This window comes from Gadus chalcogrammus, chromosome 4 (genome assembly GCF_026213295.1).
Source record: "Gadus chalcogrammus isolate NIFS_2021 chromosome 4, NIFS_Gcha_1.0, whole genome shotgun sequence".
Classification (NCBI taxonomy): domain Eukaryota; kingdom Metazoa; phylum Chordata; class Actinopteri; order Gadiformes; family Gadidae; genus Gadus; species Gadus chalcogrammus.
Genome location: NC_079415.1, coordinates 5,193,846 through 5,215,087, shown reverse-complemented (window position 1 = coordinate 5,215,087; position 21,242 = coordinate 5,193,846). Strand labels below are relative to the sequence as shown.

The following is a 21,242-nucleotide window of genomic DNA, read 5'->3' as shown; positions in this document are numbered from 1 at the left end:
CTTTGAGTCTTCGTAGAAAAAAAAAAAAAAGCTTGACACTGTTGAGTGGTCTGCAATTCCCCAATGTGCCCCCCCCCCATGAAGCCGAGGCTCTACTGCACCAGCCCCCCCCCCCCCCCCCCCACACACCCTGACAAGTCGTAGAGATCCGTCCAGTCTTGCTCCGAGTTCTGTCCATCACCCCAGCTCCTGCAAGGCTCCGGATCCAACGCCTGTTTCCTGCACCTAGACCTCACCAACAGCCTCAAAAATGAAAACACGTACCACGTTACCATCAGCCATTGGTCCACCAGGCCAAGGCCCAAGACCAATTCACCCAATCTCAACTCAGTGCCAGCCGATTGGCCAGACTTAGGACCTTCCTTCAGCCTCTCCTGAAGGAAGGAGAGGCTATTTAAAGGTCCCATGGCATGCCACCAGGTGTGGCGTGATTAGCCGGTACAAGCCGTTTTGGAACTCTGCCCCTTATGACATCACAGGTGGGCGTGTCCAGATCTTGGTGGACACGCCCACCTGTGATGTCATAAGGGGCAGATTTCCAAAACGGCTGGTAATAATAATAATAATAGATCAAATTTAAATAGCGCTTTTCCCAGTGCTCAAAGACGCTTCCCAATCGCTTCATAAGCTAAATCATAAGAAGAAAAAAAGAAAAGCTAAACAAAACAAACGTAAACAAAAGTTTAAAGGTTAAAAGCAAGGCTGAAAAGGTGTGTTTGAAGGGCAGTTTTGAAAGATGAAAGGTGTTTGGCATTGCGGATGTCGTTGGGTAGAGCATTCCAGAGGGCTGGGGCAGCTGGAGCAAAGGCTCTGTCTCCCCAGGACCGGAGGTTGCTTCTGATGGGGTGCAGGAGGTTGGCATCAGTGGACCTGAGACAACGGTTGGGGTATGGCGGTGGAGAAGGTCAGAGAGGTAGGGGGCGCCAGGTTGTTGTAGCGGCTAATCACACCACACCTGGTGGCATGCCATGGGACCTTTAACCCTGTACCATCTCAATAGTTGACTAAATACCCCAATAAAATAACAATGCAGATGTGACCTTACCATCTATTATTTTGGTTATTTTTTATACTGTTTTTAATAGTTATGGCTAAAACAACACACTTAGATATTTTTTTTTTATATTTGTTTAAAGTGAGACCTTGAGCCTAATATGAAATCTATTGCAATGAACCTAAATCACCGGTCCTGCTGCACTATCCACTGGTCCATTTCATATTTTGTGTCGGTTCAAAAGCAGAGGAAATATGAAAGACTCATTGCAACCTCAATGGACATACATAAAAAAGCAGGATACAAATGTAATCTCGCCTATATTGCGAGTATGACCTCAGCGTACCTGTTATTCACGCTTTGGAGACGCGTCCGAAGTCCCGAGGGGTCCCGAACGCAGCACGACGACCGCTGAGCTGCCTCCGAAACCCCGAGGCGTCCCGAACTCAGCACGACGAGCGCCGAGCTCCAGCGGTTGCAGCGCCACTGACGGCCGGCAGGCGGCAGCAGGTGAACCCACAAGTCCCACACACTCGAGACATGTGGCCGAGACTTTTTGAAAGCAACATTGAGTTTTTAGGGAAAAGAAACCACCAGAACTACTCTAGTTCCCCGACACCTCCAAGCCGGAGCCTGGCCCCAGATCCTGAGCCGCTCAGGAGCCCGGCAGCGCAGACCCACTCGCAAGGCTTTCGGTGAGTACTTCAATGGACGCCAGTTAGAGAAAGCCGCTAGCGTAGCATGCTAGCTGTTGGCTGCTAGCGTGCTAGCGCGACGTGTGCAGGGGCAGCGCTCCGCCGAACTGCCTGTTGGTCAGCTAGCTAGCGAGTTAGCTGCACTTGGCCGTAGAGGCTAGCCTGTTTGTGACCTTCAGTAACACCACGCGTGGCCCGTACAAGGCTCCTCTCGGCCGGGCGGGAGGATGATTCGGCCGAAGCTCACTAGCTAACAGCTAACCAGGCTATGTTTTTAGCTAGCGTTAGCACTAGCCAACAAACAACCACCGTGTTGTCATCGTCGTGTTGGCACCGGCGGCGCAGGGTTCACTCGGTCAACTCGGTGACTACTGATTCAGGGACTCCGAGTACCAGACACTTAACTTAACACTTCACTTAAGTTTCCCGTCCACCCAGCCGTGCTGTGAGCCCCCCACGCCGGGACATTTCGCCCTAAACCCCCGGGCTTTGAGGGGATCAGTGCTCAGGAGGAGCTGAGTTTATGAGTGGAGGTTGTGTCGTCTCCAAGTGTTGTACAACTCATGGTTATTGTGGGTTTATTGTAAATGCTCACTCCAGTTCACCCACTGTGTTCTACACATCTGGATTTATAGCTGAAGTGGTTTAAATGTGCACTGAATGTTCAGTTTGATGTTGAACCATTTCATGATACAACAGTCCGTGGATGGTCATTCATTCGTTGAAACAATTATATTGTACTTTGATGTTTGAACACTCGTAAGTTATCCATGCCTGAAGTTATTAAAATACCTCAACCACAAAAAATTAAATTGCACATACCACAAAACAAAGTTAACGTCGATATTTGTGGTTTGTACATTCAGCCGGCCAGGGTCCAGGCAGGGACATAGCTTTTAACTTGCATTGCACAATACCTATATGCTTAATGTGAGGTATAATACTACTGGGATTTATTTTAATATGTGGCATCTGATCTTGATTTTTTTCGCAAGGCAACAGTTGTCCAGAGGGATGGAAGTATCGCATAATATTATAATTTAAGTTTCGACATGGAAGAGGTGAATGTTCACATAATGTACGTCAGCGTTTTCCAACAGGTGTAGCAGGGCAAATTCATGTTGAAATCTCGTCCCTGACGTCCAGTGAGCCAGCCAGCGAAGCAATTGTCTGGCTCTGGCATCTGAGAAATGTATTTTTGTTGAATCCAACAGCCGTGTGTGTGCTGGGCTGCATTAACGTCCCCTTGCCGTTGTGTGACTGTCGGGGTCTCTGTGTTGGTCAAACCCACGAGGCAACCCTTAACCGGGCTGGCCAAACACTGCCATTGGCACATGTTTCATGAGCAAGGTTGAAAAAATAGCTACTATATTGGATCATCAGATCAGACCAAGCTATGGCGACCCCCAGCACCAACCGACCGGAAAGCCTATAAGGATGACTCTCAAAATGCACCAGTAGAGGTTGAGTGCTTGTGTTGATACTGGTTTCTGTTCCATGCAGGCTGATTCTGAAAACATGTCACTAATGCATCATACAGCCGTGATGGGATGGCCTTCATCCCCCTCTTGTTGGTGAAGAGGGGGAGTCCATGCTTCAGACTTGAGGCTTGGCCTATACCTACGACAAAAAACAAACCCTTCTGTTGAACAGCCACTGATAACTCTTCCGAGACCATTTCTGATCTTGATCCCTCCACAATCAAAGTTCAGGTTTAGAATTGGACCGGTCTTTTAGACCAGGTTCTTTAGTTTGTGCAGACTGTCGACTGGTCTTGCCACAGAACGCAAACACAGAGCTAACATTATCCGTGTCCACTATTACACCAACAAACAAAACCAAGATGCTCCTTTTGTCTTCTGTAATTCCCCACAAATGTTTTCCGCAATCTATGTTTCGCCTTTTTTTCTTTCCGCATTCCATCTTATTATCCGACTTTAATGGATTCCCCTCTGTTTCGGCACCATCCAAGATTAGTCATTAATACGCAACCATCTGCCAACCAATGAGTGGAGCTCGTCCTCTTCACAGGCTCCTCCGACTTCCGAAGATGTCACTGGCCTAGGGTCAGATAGTGTTAACCAAGCTACGTCATCAATTTGAAAAAGGGAATTGTGGTTAATATCCCTACCATTCATAGCAGTCATTGCTTGAGGACTTACCATTGTAAACAGACTTGTGTATTCTGATCAGGCCAACTATTTACAAGGCCATCCTGGTGCTGATCAAGGGAAAGATAGAGTGGGACAAGGTTGGTACTGATAACAAGGGGTAGAATGCATGTTCTTTATGCATAGTTTAGTTAATGACCACGCTCCGTGAGCTGCTCTGGCCTAAAGGCTGGAAGCACAACTTCTAGTTCAGGTTAAGGCCCTCCAAGCCACATTCGGGAGAGCAATCATGATCAGTGTTTTTACGGTCGATACCACACTCTGTGTGCAGGGGGCTGTATCCATATCGCTAGTGAAAGGGGGGTATTGTTGCATGTGTACAGACGGGACCAGTTGCTGTGCCTGGTTTTAAAATGACTCAACAGTTGTCTCTGCTTCGCGCTCTCCCAATCTTCAGGGCAGACCTGTTGGTTTGAGTGCAGAACATTTTCCCCCGTGTTTCTGTTTTATCCCTCTGAGTCTTCCCGCTTCTTCCATTACTGAAGCCAGTCTGTTCCAGTCTGTTTGTACTCCAAGCCCAGGGAGGCTTCTCGTTTCATGTCTTTCTGCTGTAGAGGAGACTAAAGACGACGCATCCATACTCATTAAGTTAACAAAGCCTCAATACATTAACCACTAATAACTCTGGCTGTTTCTCCACCGCACACGTAAGTGAGGGACTTCACACTTCTATTCACTGTTCATTCATTGAGCACACTTAAACCAAGGGGCTTCATTAGTGGACTTTCTTTCACTAATGAGCCGGTAGGGGTCATGGATCTCACTGGGGACTCGGACACCCGGCCTTACCACTAGACCAGGGGTCTGCCGCCTTCACGATCAAAAGAGCCTCTCTCACCAAACGGTTCTGACCTCAACGTTTTTTGCAGAGAGGCACGTCTCTAAATTTCTGAACGACTTCATGTTTCTTTTTGAGGTCTGAGAATAAATGTGGTGAAGTTTATGATAAATGCTTCTTTCATGATTTAGTCATCTGTGAACGCTTAACTATCTCCTGAGCGGCAACAGAACAAGCATTAGCAGAAGTTGTATCTGGATTTGAGCCACTTCTTGAAAGCATTTGCTCTGATCAGCTTTTCGCTGCAGGTCCATATCTCTCTTTTTCGTTCATCTCCAGCTGGGTTCTTCTCAGCCAATGCTCTGCGATTGTTCTGGAAATGTCTTCCCGACATTGTTGTTTGCTCATTTCTGGCCACACGTCAAGCATACATTCAAGCTAGCATTCTCTGCAGTAAAAGTAAACTAACCTGTCCACATAGAATGAACTGCTACTCTACTTCCTCGAAGGCCTCCTTTTTTTTTTTTTTTTTTCTCATTGTATCCATGGTTAGCTCACCGGGGGTCAGCCCCCCCCTGAAGGTGGAAGAAAGGTGGCACAAGTTTTTAGTTGTAGATTGACGTTTATTTTGTTAAAAAAAAATATGAAAACACTTTGTTGTTTTAGCGACGCATTATCCTCATGATCTCCAAAATAAGAGGTGTTCCCTTTTTGAAAGAAGAACAAAGAATGTATTTTTTCCAAGTTCATGTTCAGGGAGCCACTGCAGAGGTTTGGAAGAGCTGCATGGGGATCCCTAGACTGACCCCTGCTCCCTAGACTGACCCCTGCTCCCTAGACTGACCCCTGCTCCCTAGACTGACCCCTTCTCTAGGCTGACCCCTTCTCTAGGCTGACCCCTGCTCCCTAGACTGACCCCTGCTCCCTAGACTGACCCCTGCTCCCTAGACTGACCCCTTCTCTAGACTGACCCCTGCTCCCTAGACTGGCCCCTTCTCTAGACTGACCCCTGCTCTAGACTGACCCCTGCTCTAGACTGACCCCTGCTCCCTAGACTGACCCCTGCTCCCTAGACTGACCCCTGCTCCCTAGACTGGCCCCTTCTCTAGACTGGCCCCTTCTCTAGACTGGCCCCTGCTCCCTAGACTGACCCCTGCTCCCTAGACTGGCCCCTTCTCTAGGCTGACCCCTTCTCTAGGCTGACCCCTGCTCTAGGCTGACCCCTTCTCTAGACTGATCCCTGCTCTACACAAAGCCAGCCTATGGGGGGGCTGGCTTGGCCTTGTGAGTCTGCAGGTCGTGAGTGGGGGGTCCTGTTATCAGACTCCTCTGTCTGGCATAGAGCTCAAACGTAGCTTGTCGGTTCCACTTTGGGGCGAGCGCCAACCGAAAGACGTGAAGCAGGGCCCACACGCCTACAAAACAGACGAGCGTAATCACTTAATCTCTAATCCCTTCATTTTCCCCTCATTTGTGTTTTCGTTGTGGCTTGCTTCACCACTCAGCCTGAAACAAGATGCCAGGGCCTCAGGTGTTGGAAGCAGCACTCGGAACGCGCTGCGGTCTGGTGGATGAATTTAACCCAGTCGCCCCCTCTGTCTGCAGGCCTGGTCTCTGAGCCACAAGCCTCAGGGGGTCTCGACCATAGAACCTGGTTGTGGTGAATGTTAGGGATGCACCGAATGTTTCGGCCGAAACAGTACTTTGTGATGACGACACAAACAAAAAGCACGGCCAGCACACGCTTGTCTGGATAAGCGCCAATATGTCTGCGGTGTGGACGTTTTTCAATGGTTCTGAGAAAGACCCACGTATAGCGATTTGCACAAATTGCAATGCCTTGATTTTAATGAAGTTGGTACACACAGTCATAGCCATAAATGCATGGTACTAATAATTGGCATAATAATTATTTTTCGGTTTCCTAAATTTCGGGTTTCGGTTTCGGCCAAGAATTTTCATTTCGGTGCATCCCCTAGTGAATGTGGCGACGGATACAATGGTGTGTGGAGAGTGTTTGTTTGCAGTGGTTCCCAACTTTGAGGGTTAAAGCAACATGGAACGTCCCAGGGTCACAACTAAAGGCCGATATATGCTCTGTTTTAGACGTAACGCGTAAGCACGTAAGATACATAACCCCCCCTTGCGCGGTAAAATATCCCCCCTTACGTGCTTAAGTGCGTCGCCCAAAATTCCTGACTATGCGACTAAAACACTACGGCCCTACGCAGCTCGCAAAGACTGATTGGCCAGCTAACCACATCCTTTCAGGAGTCTCAAATTTCCGGTTTTACAGCATAATAGCGCCATTTTTAAAAGGCCGTGACAGAAGCGAATGAAGAATTTTGAAGAAGGAGAAGAAGAAAACACAAGAACGAATTATGATAATTATAAATATAAACAAGCCAGCGATTTCCACTTCCACAGATTCGTTCGTTGCTCCCCCTACTGTTCTGGCGGAGAATCCCCTTGCAACACGCGCAATCCTTAAGGAACCTTAAAGGAACCGTAAATCAAAACTTGTCTAAAACAAGTCCCTTGTGTATATTACGTGCTTACGTCTCTGCGTCTAAAACGACCCTAAATCGGCCTTAAGCTCAGCAGGTAGAGCAGGTTTACTTTTAAACGCAAGGTTAGTAGTTCGATCCCCGTCTCCTCCTAGCTGAGTGTCGAGGTGTCCCTGAGCGAGACGCCTCACCCTGACGGCTCTCGACGAGCTGGCTGTCACCTTGAGGGGTTGACTCCGCCGCCGCTGTGCGACTGTGTGTGTGAACCGTTGTAAGTCGCTTTGAATAAAGCGCCTGCTAAATGCCCTATATGTAAAGGGTTTTGAACCACTGGCTCGTGTCGTGTGGACTGATTTCTATCTGCTCATTCATTTGACTCTCTGTCTCTCTGTGTGTGTGTGTGTGTGTGTGTGTGTGTGTGTGTGTGTGTGTGTGTGTGTGTGTGTGTGTGTGTGTGTGTGTGTGTGTGTGTGTGTGTGTGTGTGTGTGTGTGTGTGTGTGTGTGTGTGTGTGTGTGTGTGGTTCTGATCCAGCGGTCGTCAGGGCAGACAGCGGGCCGGAGATGCCTGGCTCTGGAGATGGTGAGTGACCAGACGCATGTCAGAACAGGGTCGCCTGACCCCTGACACACCGAGTCACACACAACACAACGGGTCACGCACAACCCAACACACCAGGGAACACGCAACACACAGGGTCACAAGCAACACACCGGGAAACACAGAATACACCGGGAAACCCACAACACACCGGGAAACACACAACCCAACACACCAGGGAACATGCAACACACAGGGTCACAAGCAACACACCGGGAAACCCACAACACAAAGGGTCACAAGCAACACACCGGGAAACACAACACAACGGGTCACACACAACCCAACACACCAGGGAACACGCAACACAAAGGGTCACAAGCAACACACCGGGAAACACAGAACACACCGGGAAACCCACAACACACCGGGAAACCCACAACACACCGGGAAACACACAACACACCAGGCCTCACACGACACACTGGGTCCCACACGACACAAAGGGTCACGCACACAACAGCGCAGGTCTGGGACACTAGCCGGGGTCAAGGTCTCAGTCTCTAGCGGGCTCTTCAGAGTTTGTCCTGTTTCTATTCAGACGCGCTTCTACTCTTTGGTTTGAATTTATTTTCTGCTGGAAAACACCTTTTGGGATCAATAAAGTATTGATAGTTATACAGTATATGATACTGTATTAAAATAGGTGTTTGTGGGTGCGGGCTCGTTTACCTGTGTGTGTGTGCTTGTGTCTGATCATGTGCCTGTGTGTGTGTGTGTGTGTGTGTGTGTGTGTGTATGTGTGCAGGTAGCCAGCGGTGTCCAGATGCATCAGAGGACGAGGAGGAGGTGGAGGAGGTGGAGGAGCAGCAGGTGGAGCGATGCCCCATCTGCCTGGGGGTCCTCCCTGGGTCCGGCCTCGCCATGCCCGACAGCTGCACCCACCTCTTCTGCCTGGAGTGTCTGCTCACCTGGGCGGAGGTCAGCCAGCTCTCAGTACTGCGTCAAACATTCACTGTGTCGCCATTAATTATTATTGTTATCAATAACGCTGTCTTATTTCACTCCCAGTCGGCTCATGTTTGTGATTGGTCAGGCTTACGATCAGAGCCATAGGTCAATTAGGTGTGCGGTCACTCCTCAACGTAGATGTCCTGACTTAATAACGTCCAATGGTCGAGATAGGCCTTTCTTTTTAATGTGCGCGTGTCTTGAGATAAGATGGGAAACATTTGTTGTGTCTTTGATGACACACAGTGGACATCAACAACACCACAACAAACCTAAAGGGAAGCAAATGACCAAGGGCCTTAAGCACAATATCGATTAATTATGAGTACATGCCGTTTTTGTTGTTAAAGTTGATTCATTCCAATGCATGTATTCTGTGTTTCTATGGTTACTATTGATACTAAAGAAATACTAGGGTAGTGGTCTGGACTCTGGATCAAATTTCATTAGCAATGAGTTCATGTTGTCGTTGTTATAATTGGCGTTGTTGTGTTTCTTGCATGTGCACTGTGTATTAACAGCGCTCTTATTGTGAAACTCTATTTTGTTGTTGACAGTCCCAGACGGTTCCTTCCTGTCCAGTGGACAGACAGCCTTTCCATAACGTTTACATGTGGGACCACCCTCAGGGCTGCGTTCAGGTACGCCTCCTCTAGCTGCCACTCAAACACCCCTTTCCCCCCCCCCGACCTCAGCCTCTGACCCTCATGTTTCGATGAGTTGTTGATTCATACTGGTGAGGCTGCAGAGCAGACATCAAACCGGTCCGGATGCAGCCAAACAGATCTCCTCATGTCTAGTCTGTACGGCCATTCTCCCATCCATGTCTTACTATACAAGTCCAAAAAAGTTTTTGTCTTGGTTATCTTTTGGTTCATACTCCACACTTCTATGTTGTATCCAAACTACAAGCAGAAGTGTGTATTATGTTGTTTCCAAACTTGGAGCAGAAGTGTGAATTATGTTGCAACCAAACTTAAAGCAGCAGTGTGTATTCTGTTGATTTATCCAAACTTAAAGAAGCAGTGTGTGTTGTTTCCAGAATCAAAGCAGCAGTGTGTATTCTGTTGATGTATCCTAACTTAAAGCAGCAGTGTGTATTGTGTAGCTTCCAAACTTAAAGCACCAGTGCGTTTTGTGTAGTTTCCAAACTTAAAGCAGCAGTGTGTATTGTGTTGTCTCCAGGTGCCAGTGAGGAAGCGAGCCAGCCAACCAGATTCCGAGAGATGTTTGTGCCGGAGTCCAGAACCAAGCCCTTGTTTGAAGTCAGTATAATCCATCCTATGAACTATTTTTCCATTGAACTACTAGCATGATGCTGGTAGTTTAGTTGGCTTCCTCATATCTTGTCCTTAAGGGTTATTTATATTCCAACTGTCAACCTTCCTACCCAGGATAAAACAATGTTTTTATAATCCGCCATTTTGTTTGTTTTGTTCTCGTCAGGAGTAAACAAGGCAGGCGCGTGCGGAGGCATAGTGACGAGTCGGACGCTAAATCTAAAGGACTCGTGAGGAAGTGTGAGTGGTCCTCAAGGTCTCCATCGATGACTTTGCTTTGTTTGCGCCGACTTCCGTTTGTTGACATGTGCCTCGCCCCTCCAGGTAGCGATGAGGACCCAGCCTCCATGAACAGAAAAAAGGTATTGTGTGTGTGTGTGTGTGTGTGTGTGTGTGTGTGTGTGTGTGTGTGTGTGTGTGTGTGTGTGTGTGTGTGTGTGTGTGTGTGTGTGTGTGTGTGTGTGTGTGTGTGTGTGTGTGTGTGTGTGTGTGTGTGTGTGTGTCTGTCACCTTCATGGCGTCGAGCGGTTCTGGCCGCTCTGACACCCCGGCTCTGTGTCTCTGAACCCCCCCCCCACAGGTGAGGGGAACCCGCTGCCCCGTCTGGGCCCCTGCCCCGCTGGCCCCCATCCAGGGCTCGCTCTCACAGGACCTGTAAGTACCGCCCAACGCCCCCCACCACCACTCAGGTCACCATGGAAACGTGAACCCCACCGCGGAGCATCGCAGGGCGTTGTCTAGGACGAAATTAATAATAATACATTTTATTTGAGGGCGTCTTTCATAGCACTCAAGGTCACCCTACAGGGCAGTGTTTAAAAAAAAAAAAAAAAAAAAAAAATCAACAATCATAAAAAACTAGAGCTGTCAAGCGATTAAATATTTAATCGTGATTAATCGCATTAATGTCATAGTTAACTCATGATTAATCGCAAATTATTTTTCTATGCTAAATATCCCTTGATTTTTTTGTCCCATAATTCTTCTAATTTAAATTCTCTTATCAACATGGTGAAGTGCATCGGCTTGCCTTGTGCAAATGATTTTTTATTGATAACAACATTGGCATTATACTGATCAAAAGGGGACGATACAAAAAAAGAGCCTATAGTGCAATTAAACGACTGCTTTGAACAAATGTCATTTGAACATAGCAGTCAGGCTACTGCTTCTTTGTTTTGAGCGTTAATAACGCGTTTAACTGACAGCTCTATAAAAAACACAAGGACAAGATACATTGAAACAATTTACACAAGTGGGGTGAAATGGGTGGGAGACAATGAATTGGATTGAAAATGTCAGTTTAAAAAGATGTGTTTTAGACGGGACTTAAAAGTGGAGAGGGTGTCAGAGTTGCGGCTGTCAGGTGGGAGGGTGTTCCAGAGGTGGGGGGCAGATCGGCTGAATGCCCTGGACCCCATGGTGACCAGGCGGGCGGGGGGGTACAGTGAGTTGATTGGAAGAGGAGGACCGGAGAGTGTGGGTGGGTGTGTTGGTGTGCGTTAAAAATTGAACTTAAGTCGTTTTCCTCGTCTTCCTTTTGAAGGACATTTATTTGGCAGTGTATTACTGAGAATATTGTAATCAATGTTACAAAAGGTACATTTATAAACGATTGCATCAGAAAACGTATCAACCACAGAACTCTCTCGTGTATCAACGTGTCCGAAATTAGGATAAAAAAAATAAAATAAATGCAATGCACATTTTCAACTCCTAAGTATTGCCCAGATTTTATCTTTGATTTGCATATTGGGGGCGGGGCCTCCCGCGGTGTGTTCATGCCCAGTCGGTGGTTTGTGACGTCCCTGTGTCGTGTCGTCTCTGCAGAACAGATCCTCTGTGGGTGACGGAGGAGCTGGCCAGAGGACCCGAGGGAGGCCAGTGTAAACGACAGCTTCAGGACTGTCCCTGGCTGGGCTCGGAGGCCCCCATACCCGCCAGCGGCCCCACCAGGTAAGACCCCCCCCCCCCCTGGTATCGTCGGTGTGATTAGACTCTGATTCCTCAAAGGAAACATCCGTATTGGTTCAGAACTGGACAAGAACTTGGCGCATGTCCACAGGATTAGTTTACATTTACATTTAGGGCGTTTAGCAGACGCTTTTTTCCTAAGCGACTTGTAATCATTTGTCCGAAGAAAGAGAAAACGACAATATATCTCTGTCGGTACAGTAAGGCTGTTCGTATTACCAAGTGCCAAGCACTTACAATCGCTGACACATTCCCTGTATACAACAAAAATAGCTAGGATAAGATGCTACACAATGCTTAGTACTATTTGTTTTTCACATGCGACATATAATAAGTGCGCACATTAAGTGTTAGGACATACAACATACATTAAGTGCGTGCATTAAGTGCCAGGACAAACAACATACATTAAGTGCGTACATTCAGTACTTGGACGTACAACATACATTAAGTGCGTACATTCAGTGCTGGGTCATACAACATACATTAAGTGTGTACATTAAGTGCCAGGACATACAACATACATTAAGTGCGTACATTCAGTGCCAGGACGTACAACATACATTAAGTGCGTACATTCAGTGCTGGGTCATACAACATACATTAAGTGTGTACATTAAGTGCCAGGACATACAACATACATTAAGTGTGTACATTAAGTGCCAGCACATACAACATACATTAAGTGCGTACGTTAAGTGCTGGGTCATACAACATACATTAAGTGCGTACATTCAGTGCTGGGACGTATTAGGCGGCTGCGTTTCAGTTTCGTGTTACGTTGAGATACTGATGCAGGTCGTCGTGCCGATGGTGTGTTGGCAGCTGATTCAGCCTCTATGGCAGAGAGAGGCTGGTGTTGGACAAACACTGCGTTCAGACGATCGCTCAAAAGCTGCGGACCGCCAGCTCGTGTTTCATGTTATGATTCCTCGCGGAGCAGAGCGGCGGTCTTCTTGAAATATGCAGGGTGATGTGTGTCGGTGATTGCACATTGAGATGATTGACGTGACGAAAGTGTTGCTCCGCCCGTCCTGACGGCTGGCGCCTGTGTTCTAGTGCTGCTGTTTCCAGGCAGAGGTTTCCTGCGTCAAACTGGAACCAGTGTCCGTTCCAGTCGCCCCCGGTCACCTTGGACTTCAGCTTCGCCCCCTCCTTCGGTCCAGGACGCACTCCCGCTCCAAGTCCCGGGCATTTTGGTGAGTGACAATCGTGTGTGCGTGTGTGTGTGTGTGAGCGTGATCATCCGTCAATATTCAGCGGAGCACTCAATATTTAATATTGGATGAAGCACAGTAAAACTGATCCGTAATGAACAGTATGTGATTATATAGCACAATGTTTTAAATAAAGCCGTGGCTTGTATTCCGTTTTACGAACCGAAACTATTGCTGCAGCTATCTAGCAGCCGCTTCTATGCAAAGCGACGTACAATTGATAATACATTTATACAAAATGCGGCTTTAAAAAAAAAAAAACTCACACCTAAAGGTAATTTTTCATGTGATCGAGAAGCATGTAAGCCCCGCCCCCTCACCGTCTCTCCCCCCCCCTCAGTATTCCAGGGGCGTGTCTGCGCGGTCACATGCCCCAAGGGCGGGGACAAACGCGGCGGCCGAGCCTCGGGCTCCAAAGCCCCGCCGAAGCAGGCGGCGCCGTCCCGGCGTTCCGGCCGCAACAGCCGGTCCCAGGAGGAGGCCCCGCTGTCGGACCCCGGCTCCTCCCCGCCCTCGCCGCCCCGCCCCGCCGACTCGGACTCCTCGTCCTCCGGGGCCCCGCCCCCGCCCGGCAGGACGGCCCAGGGGCCCGGCAAGAGGAAGGGCCGGAAGGCGCCGAACCGGAAGACCGGGAAGAAGGGAAAGGGCCCCGGGAAGGGGAAGGCGTCGGCCCCGGTGCTGAGCTCGCCGTCGGCCAGCGAGGAGGAGGAGGAGGAAGAGGAGAAGGAGGACGGAGGGGGAGACCACCACCAGGAGGAGGAGGAGGAGGAGGAGAAGCAGGGAGGTGCTGCCGAGGGGAGTTCCCCACCGAGGCCGGCGGTCTACTCTGACTCGGACGCAGAGGGGAGCCCCGAGACGAGGCCGCTCCCCAGCCCCGGGAGCCCGGACCTCCCCTCCCACCCCTTGGAGACCCCCGACGAGACAGAGGAGGCCCCTAGCCCCCCGGAGGAGAAGCAGGAGGAGGAGGAGCCAGAGGAGATGGAGAACAAGGATAATGAGGAGGAGGAGGAGGTCGAGGGGGAGAGCCACTCGTTGCCGGCGAGCTCTCCCCCACACAGCCCTGGAGATGTTTTCTCCAAAGACGACCAGGAGAAGGAGGAGGAGGAGGAGGAGGAAGAGGAGGAGGTGCCGGTGTGCAGCCCGGGGTCGGAAGGAGCGTACTCCCCCCAGGGGGAGAGGAACGCCCGGCTCCCCGGCGGCTCCCCCGGCGGCTCCCCGGGGAGCCCCCCCTCGCCCGGGTCGGACTCCGACGGCCAGGACCAGACGGACGCCGCGGCCGCGGACGTCAAGCGCGACACCCCGACGGACGAGGACCCGAAGGCGGTCCGCGATCCGTCCCCCGGCCCCGAGACCGCCGGCCCCGCGGGGGGAGCGCCCGGGGATAAGACCCCGGAGGACGCGCCCTCCGACGACGACACCAACGTGGTCCCCATGGACTGCAGCCCGCCCGGCAGCCAGCCCGCCGCCGACGACCCCAAGAAGGGGTCCGCCTCCCCGGGCGACAAAGACCCGGCGGTGTCGCCCCCCTGCGGCGACGCGGCCGCCGAGCGGTCCAGGGAGAGGAGCCGGGAGCGGGAGAGGAGCCAGGAGAAGAAGAACGGGCGCCAGCGGCGGACGCGCTTCCACTCGCCCTCCTCCACCTGGGCCGGCAAGGCGGAGGGCCGGCAGGACCCGTCCTCCCGGCGTTCCCGCAGCCCCCCCCCCGCCGCCGACGGCAGCCCGCCCTCCCGCCGCTCCTCCCGCCCCCGCAGCCGGGAGCGCGAGCGCGAGCGGGAGCGGGACCCGCCCCGGAGGGACCGCAGCCGCGAGCGCAAGAGGAGGCGGTCCAGGTCGCGCTCCCGCTCCAGATCCAAGTCCCGCTCCCGCTCCAGGTCCCGGTCGCGGACCCGGGCCCACCGACGGGGGTCCAGCCCCGACCGGCCCGCCTCCCGAGAGCGCTCCCCGCCAAGGGGTGAGCGGGGGAGGGGGACGGCGTGGAGGGGCAGCCGGGGGGGGGACTCCTGGAGGGGCCAGGGCGGCGGCGGCGGGGGGAACTCTGAGAACGGCTCGGCGGCCGACGCCTCCCCGGAGCGCCCGCCCCGCTCCCGGGACCCCGACTGGGTGGCGGAGCAGCGTGGGGGCGCGGCGCCGGCGGCCCCCTGGGAGGGGGGCTCCGGGTGGCGCGGGGGGGCGTCCGAGCGGGGCCGCGGCGGCGGCGGCGGCGGCGGCGGCGGTGGTCAGGGTGGCTGCAACCGCTCGTCCTCCGGCCAGCAGGGGGACAGCTGGGGGGGCAGGAAGAACTTCCCCGGGGCCGGGAACGGGTCCGGGGGTGACGCCTACAGCCGCTTCAACGAGAACCGCGGGGGGGGCGGCGGGTGGCGCAAGGACATGGGGGACCGGGGGGACTCCATGCTGGACCGCTCGGGCTGGTCGTCAGAGTCCAGCTGGGCGGTGAGGAAGACGCTCCCGGCCGACGTCCAGGACTACTACTCCAGGAGGGGGGGCCGGGGGGGCGGCGGCGGCGCCGGAGGGGGGGGCTGGAACCGCACGGATGAGGAGCCAGCAGGTGAGACCCCCAGGCCTTCAGAGCCGCGCAGAACCTCATGTCGGTTTGACTGGCTTTATGGAAGCCCCCCAGCAGGGCTGAACGAATTGGTCGAAATAATCCAATTGCGATTATTTCGATCAATATTGCGCTCTATTTAGTATGCGATGTTTCTTTTTAAAGTTCCTTATGTTCTGTATTATTCACTAAACAAGTAATTAATCATACTATAGAACGACCAACACAACATTGGAAGCAGTTAACATATAAACTGCCTTTTGGCCCGGCCTCTGTGTTCAGATGAATTGATGCATGAATTGATATTCTAACATCTTTATTTAACTATTAAAAGCGCGACGGACCTTCAGCCCTAACCACCAGAATAATAATCTTCTGGAGAAAGCATTCACGAGTCGGCGCTGGCCACCCCGATAAACATGTTGGCCTGAATTTAGGGCTGCTCCATTATGGAAAAAAAATCATAATCACGATTATTTTGGTCGATATTGAAATCACGATTATTCGAACGGTTTTTGAATAATCAAAAACAATAAAGTTTGAAAACATGATGTATTTATTCTGCATTTCTCTCCCAGAACCCCTTTGTAACTGAGAACTTTGAAATTTCGCCTTGAAAATATACACAATATGGTCTAAAAGAAAATGTTAAAATCTAAAATGATGTACAGATATGTATCCAGATGCACTTTCTATAAAACATTTATAAAAAAAATAATAATCGGAACATCGATTATATTAGTTTTGAACGAAATTCGATCAAATCGCGCAGCCCTACCCGAGTGTTGTTCTTCATCGTGTCGTCATGCTCCTCTTCCTCAGACCCCTTCAAGAGCGACGCGGCCCCCCAGGCCGGCGTGCCCGGCAACGCCCCCGGCGGCAACCCCCCCCTGCTGCCGCTGCCCCTGCCCCACCCCCCCCAGACGGGGCTGCTCCACAACCCCTACACGGCGGGGGGGCAGCGGGGGGCCCCGCCCATCAGCCTGCAGCCGGCCGCGCCCTACGCCATGGCCCCCCAGGTGCCCGTGCACATGCACTCCGCCGTGCCTCACTTCCAGGCGCCCGGCGCGCACGGCCTCCCCCCTCCCCCGCCGCCGCCGCCCCCCATGCACCACGGCGGGCTGACGGCGGCCGCCGCCCAGCCGGACGGACACGGGGCCCAGGTGAGCCTCACGCCGTCTCACTGACCTCGCTCCCGCACCTGGTTTCAGACCTGGTTAGGGTCGGTTTCAGATCTCGTTCCAGACCTGGTGTCAGACCTGGTGTCAGATCTCGTTCCAGACCTGGTGTCTGATCTCTTTCCGGAACTGGTTTCAGATCTCGTTCCAGACCTGGTTCCAAACCTGGTATCGGATCTCGTTTTCAGACCTGGTATCGGATCTCGTTTTCAGACCTGGTATCGGATCTCGTTTTCAGACCTGGTATCGGATCTCGTTTTCAGACCTAGTATCGGATCTCGTTTTCAGACCTAGTATCGGATCTCGTTTTCAGACCTGGTTTCAGATCTCGTTCAGACCTGGTTCCAGATCTCGTTCCAGACCTGGTTTCAGATCTCGTTCCAGACCTGGTTTCGGATGTCGTTCCAGACCCGGTTTGAGACCTGGTTCCAGACCTGGTTCTAGACCTGGTATCAGATCTCGTTGTCAGACCTATTATCAGATCTCGTTTTCAGACCTGGTTTCAGATCACTTTGAGACTTGGTTTCAGACCTGTTTCCAGACCTCGTCCCCACCTGTGTGTCTGTCTGTCTGTGTCCGTCTGGTGTGTGTTGTTTGCTTGTGAGATCGAAGAAAGTGTCACAGACGGTGTGAGAGATTAGGCGACAGATGCTGAGTTAAATCTCTCTTCTGGTGTGGGGTGGGGCGTGCTGGTCTCTTGTCCTAGATGAGCGCTGGTCCGTTGGCCTTCGGGAACCCCCCTCAGACGGTCACCCAGACTAAAGTGGGTGGCCCCCCGCCCCCTGTCCAGACCCACCCTCTCCCCACGTCCACCACGCTGCCCGGCCAGCCCTCCAAGGCCCGGGGGACCGGGGACGGCTCCCAAAAGGAGAAGGTACCCCTAACTCCACCACCACCCTACCCGGAGCTGGGTGGAGCATGGCTGGGTGCAGCATGGCTGGGTGGTGCAGCATGGCTGGGTGGTGCAGCATGGCTGGGTGGTGCAGCATGGCTGGGTCTGCTTGTCTCCTGCCCCCGCGTGTGAAGAGTGTCCGTTCCGGTTTGAGTCCCTTCATGATTTGGTGGTCGCCTGCTGTGTGTGAGCCGCCTGTTTGGGGATGAGTGATGAGTCTCTGTTTTGGGGGTGAGTGATGTCTCTGTTTTGGGGGTGAGTGATGACTCTCTGTTTTGGGGGTGAGTGATGAGCCTCTGTTTTGGGGGTGAGTGATGACTCTCTGTTTTGGGGGTGAGTGATGAGCCTCTGTTTTGGGGGTGAGTGATGACTCTGTTTTGGGGGTGAGTGATGACTCTGGTTTGGGGGTGAGTGATGACTCTCTGTTTTGGGGGTGAGTGTTGAGCCTCTGTTTTGGGGGTGAGTGTTGAGCCTCTTGTTTGGGGGTGAGTGATGAGTTTGGTGTTGAGTGATGAGCAGCTCGCTGTGGTGTTGAGTTAAGCCCCTGGGATTGGTTGTGATCTTTGCTGCAGAAACAGCAGATCCAGGAGAGGGCGGTGAACGCAGTGAAGAACGCCATCAAGCCGTACTACCAGAAGAAGGAGATCACCAAGGACGAGTACAAGGAGATAGTCAGGAAAGCCGTGGAGAAGGTCAGTGACTGAGGAGTGACAAACGTGTGTGTGTGTGTGTGGTTCAACATATGCTGTCTTTGCGAAGACTCTGGATTCCCTTTGGGTTTAGGTGGACCCCAACCCACCCCCCCCCCCCATGAGTGTGTCCACCCCCTAACCCTGGGTGCGTCCTCCCTCTCTCCAGGTGTGTCACAGCAGGAGCGGCGAGGTCAACTCCAGCAAGGTGGCCAACCTGGTGAAGGCCTACGTGGATAAGTACAAACACGCCCGCAAGAAGTGAGCCGCACCCGCCGGGGGTCAGGAAGCAAAAAAAAAAACACGAGAGAGCCGACGCACCCCTCCCAGACGGGCTGCAGTGGGCCGCCCCGTCGTCCGCGGCAACCCAGGGGCCCCGGGAGGGGGGGCGGGGGGACCCGTTCCGTTTTGATATCTGTACCTTTTCATGGAATGAAGATTTAGTTTTTGTTTTAGTTTCTTTTCTTCTCATTTTTGTTTCTATAGATTTTCACATTTCGTTTGTAGAAAAATTTTATCTAATCGTAAATTGTAACGCGAGAGCCCTTTATTTTGCATAAATGTCAACGCCTCAGGAAGACACCGTGGGCTAAGCCTCCTGAAACACTGCTTATTCAATTATTAGTTTTTAAAGAAATATATAATGATCAAATCCGACGAGCGCTTGGTTTAAAGGACGCCAGACATGCATTGCCTTTATTAATCTACAGCCCGTGCGGAGGGGCGGGATTTGCGTGGATGAGTCTGGTTGGTTGGGAAGTCAGGAAATAATAATGTAGCCAATCAGCAATGAGTGTTGTTTGACGGCCAATCGCAATCAATGGTGTGTGGAAGGGGGCGGGACTTCAATACATGTGATAATTGTTGATGGAAAACACGAACTGTGCAAAAATCCCAGAGTAGTGAAATAAAATGGTTGTTTCCTGAGAGAACGTGTGGTTTAATGATGCGTTGAAACATTCACACTGCTGGTATGCCATTTAAAGTTGCGTCAGATGTCGTCTGTTTTTGAGTCACTAGGGAGCGGTCTTGCCCACTAAAACGTTTGCTTGTTTATGGAAACGAAAGGCAAACTTTTTTTTAACGTTGTGATAAATCCTTAATTTAAAGACCTTGAAGGTCATGTTTTCAGAAAACCTTGGTGTGAGATTTGAGCGGCACATTGGTTGGGGGGGCCGGTCAGGGGCATGCCCCAAGCTGAAGACATGACTGCACACACCTACGCCCAAGTTTTAATAACTTATCTTTACCCAAACCTAAAACAAATGTAGGTGTTCAATGATCACTGGGTATAGGACTTTCTGACCCACACCGGACTTCCACTGTCAAAACAGAACACCCTCTTTGCGGCAGTATTTGCTTTTCAGTTGTAATATACTCTTTTTTTTTTTTCTTTCTTTTTTTCTTTCATCGCAGAAAAAGCCTTCCGTCTTCAAAACATGCCCATCGGTTTCCCAGAAACCCAATTGCATATCCCAGAAAGCCACATGTTTTTGACCAAATAAAAACATGGTTTAAAATGCTGAAAAGTAGTTAATATATATATTTTCTTTTATGTTTGACTTTATTTATTTTATGTTATTATTGAATTGGTTGGTTTAATGTAACCCACACCCCTTTAATACATTTTTGGGCGACTTTAACAAGTATTACCCCGGCTGCCTTAATTAACTATTTGCGCCACTATCACTTGCCATAGCTTATGACGATGAAAAGCAATTGACGTTTACCGCGTTATTTAGATTACGGTTAATTCCTGTGAGCTGACAGGATAACTAAAACGGCTTAAACCCAGTTTCAGCGTGCGGTCGCTGCAAGGGTTCTACGGTCACGCTATCTTCGCTTTAAAAAGCGATTGCGCATCTACATCTTTCTGTACGGTAAAGCGCTTTTGCTACGACAGGTCTTCTTGGTGCATTCCAGTGCAACTCGTAAACTCAGGAATGTGCAGCCGAATGGCCACGAAAGTTGTGATCGTGAATGATCCATTTTCCCCTCATTTTAATTTGTTGAAGTACTTACCCATTACCCAATATGCAATTCAATGTTATCTTGACATTCAATTCACACAATGACTTTGTTTTAAAAAAAATCCCCTCATAAGGTCTTGAACCCTGGTCTACCAAATCAGCAGCTCTTACCACTTACAACCTTATTGAGTAGTGTCGGAAATACTTTTTTATATTCTGTGTGTGTGTGTGTGTGTGTGTGTGTGTGTGTGTGTGTGTGTGTGAGGAGGGTAATTTGAGTGAGTCAGTGCGTGAGACTGGGCCCCTCTGACCTTAACGTAATCGTATGCAAACCAATTTACGCTCAGTAAATAAGATCACCGATGTTCCCACTGCGGGCGAGATAATGGCAGTCAGGATTACTGGCTTGTCTTACGTTTGACCTCTAAATACATCCAGACCATTTAGAAGTTCAGTGTTTCAGTTCAGATGACGTCACAATGAGCCAGAGAGCCGAGACCTAAGATTATCTTTGATTTTTAATAGGACAATAATTACAGGATATACATAACGTTTCATTGAAACAAGAGTGTAACACAGTGGGCCCTTCCTCCTCAACATCATCCTCCTCCTCCTCCTCTTCCTCCTCAGCGCGGCCCACGCGGTCATCAGGTCGCAAACGGCGTGCTGTTTTTACACCACAGGTCTTGTGTTTCAATCGGGGGCTTAAAACTCGGCCGTGTTTGATGAGATCGACATTAACAACATGGTAGTGGGAGAGGGTTTGGGGGGGGGGGGGGGGGGGGGGGCACATAATCAACACAGT

At 50.9% G+C, this 21,242-nt stretch overlaps 1 protein-coding gene across 1 annotated transcript; it reads left to right on the top strand.

Moving 5' to 3' along the window:
* The first annotated feature begins 1,379 nt into the window (after positions 1–1,379).
* Positions 1,380–21,232, top strand: scaf11 (SR-related CTD-associated factor 11). The gene is made up of 15 exons (XM_056587718.1): positions 1,380–1,689; positions 7,679–7,726; positions 8,493–8,665; positions 9,253–9,336; positions 9,881–9,960; positions 10,142–10,215; positions 10,300–10,337; positions 10,556–10,629; positions 11,806–11,931; positions 13,009–13,148; positions 13,507–15,711; positions 16,531–16,871; positions 17,593–17,760; positions 18,351–18,470; positions 18,637–21,232. Exons 2-15 carry the CDS (start codon positions 7,708–7,710, stop codon positions 18,730–18,732), a joined length of 3,738 nt encoding a protein of 1,245 aa, XP_056443693.1. The 5' UTR covers positions 1,380–1,689; positions 7,679–7,707; the 3' UTR covers positions 18,733–21,232.
* The last annotated feature ends 10 nt before the right edge of the window (positions 21,233–21,242 follow it).

Bases quoted from the DNA above. Each gene is read 5' to 3' on its own strand.
- scaf11 (XM_056587718.1), top strand. The intron at 10,338-10,555 runs GTATTGTGTGTG...CCCCCCCCACAG, and splicing joins CCTCCATGAACAGAAAAAAG to GTGAGGGGAACCCGCTGCCC. The intron at 16,872-17,592 runs GTGAGCCTCACG...CTCTTGTCCTAG, and splicing joins CGGACGGACACGGGGCCCAG to ATGAGCGCTGGTCCGTTGGC.